Raw genomic sequence first — 1916 nt, forward strand, 5'->3', positions numbered from 1 at the left:
ACGTAGCGTTGAACTGGCCCTTTTTCCTGCGTGAGCTTTGCTCTGGGTCGAGAGTTTTCCCGGACGGCCGGCAGGCGTGCAAGGTTTTCGTTTTTGTTGACCTTGGCACCACCGGAGGCTGGGGCCTGCCCTCCTCGTGTCCTGCGATGACGTATGGAGCCTTTGAAAAAACTTCCGATCTTTTTACAGACACTGCTCGAAACGGTTCTTGCGAGACCAAGATCGAGAAATTATGCTTTTCTCCAGTGTGACACTGAGGCGTGATTCTAGTACTACTGATCGACTGATTGCAGCGAATGATCGATGATTGCAGAAATGCTCATCTCAGACAGACATTCAGGGGCAATGTAAATGGTGGTGAAAACGCAGAAGCTTCTGTCGATTTATTCACGTGGGAATCCATCAACCAATCGACAGTGCCTGCAAACCTTCTTGATATAATCCTGACTCTATGAACATCGGACAGAAAAATCGTAAAAAAAAAAGGAGAGCAACCCCTACTACTGAAATCTAGCTGGTGAACTTGAACTGGGACGCCTGCGCGACGGCGTCGTCGAGCCACCGCCTGGGCTCGTCCATGAGCTCGGGGCTGAGCCTGACCATGAGGACGCAGAACTCCATCTCGCTCAGGGCGCCGTCGCCGTCGAAGTCGCCCTCGGCAAGCATCCCGCGGAGGTCGTCGTCGGACATGCCGCCCAGCCCCAGCAGCGGCGCGTTGCGGCGGAGGCTGGCGAAGGTGATGAGGCCCGAGGCGGGGTCCTGCAGCAACCGGAACCCGGAGGCCAGCTCCTGCATCAGGCCTTCCTCGCCCAGACGCTCCGCCATCACCGGCAGGTAGTCCTCGAACCCCACCGACTGAGATTGCTTGGGCTGCTGGTGCGATGCCATGGTGGGATCGGTGATCGCTGTGGGTGGAGGGTTGTGTATTTCTTGCTGTTTCGCTGCTTGGTTCTGAGGTGTGATCGATGGTTACTTGGTGTGGAGTGTGGGAGGGGTTAAATACTCCCTGAATTCTTCCGAGCATGCGCGTGCCAAATCGAAGTCTCGAGCGGGCGCAGTACACAACAGCTAACCGTACGTCCAGCTGTCAAAGATATGGTAGGCTAGTTGATATCATGTGTCATTTTTCAAAAAACTGTAACTTTTAAACCGTGCAACGAACTTACAATCCGTTTTCATTTCTAGAATCCTCACGACAAGAGCTTCGAAACTAGACCACATTTTCATATGTTTCGACGAATTTTTTTAACAAGCAACTTTGATGTGCGATAAAGCAAATTTATTGTACATCAAAACAACTTTGGTGTGTGGCAAAGCAACTTTTGGTGTGCAACGAAAACACTTGATTCACAACGATGGTAGGCTTCGCAACGGCTACAGCAACAAATCCTAATGCAGCAAAAAAAATGATACGAGCAACTCTAGGTCGTTGGCCGCACCCATGATGTACTTCACAAGGTTTGGCCCTAGTCGGTCACAACAACAATGTTGCCGAGCAAGCCGTACCAGCCCTCGCCACTAACGAGCACATTTGTAAGTATCATCGCCCCACATTTGGTGGCTCTGGCATAGCTAGCGTTTCTTTTCGAAATACCCCCACGTTGGACGAGTCAGTCGTTCCCCCGCTCATGCCGACCGAGTCATCCTAGCAACTTTGTTGCAATAACCCTATGCGAAGTCGCCTACCGTTGTACCAAAGTTGCCTACCGCTGCAAAAGTTGACGACTACTGTGGTTGCTTTGTCATATACCGAAGTTGCTTTTTGTCATGTACTTTGGTGCCCGACAACATAACTTTGATGCCCAACGATACAACTTTGGTGCCCGAAGGCGTAACTTTCGGTGCTCAACGGAGAAAATTTGGTCCCGACAAACCAACTTCGGTGCCCGGCGACAAAATATTGGTGCCTGATAAAG

General features: G+C 51.2%; 1 protein-coding gene across 1 annotated transcript; it reads right to left on the reverse strand.

Moving 5' to 3' along the window:
• Positions 1-352: 352 nt before the first annotated feature.
• Positions 353-945, reverse strand: LOC124684669 (calcium-binding protein KIC-like). Its single transcript, XM_047218939.1, has one exon. The coding sequence runs from the start codon at positions 886-888 to the stop codon at positions 511-513; it is 378 nt and encodes a 125-aa protein (XP_047074895.1). The 5' UTR covers positions 889-945; the 3' UTR covers positions 353-510.
• Positions 946-1916: the final 971 nt, after the last annotated feature.

Source organism: Lolium rigidum, chromosome 1 (genome assembly GCF_022539505.1).
Source record: "Lolium rigidum isolate FL_2022 chromosome 1, APGP_CSIRO_Lrig_0.1, whole genome shotgun sequence".
NCBI classification, from domain to species: domain Eukaryota; kingdom Viridiplantae; phylum Streptophyta; class Magnoliopsida; order Poales; family Poaceae; genus Lolium; species Lolium rigidum.

What these genes read in the sequence shown, in the direction of transcription:
- LOC124684669 (XM_047218939.1), bottom strand. Translation starts at nt 888, where the DNA reads ATGGCATCGCACCAGCAGCCCAAGCAATCTCAGTCGGTGGGGTTCGAG.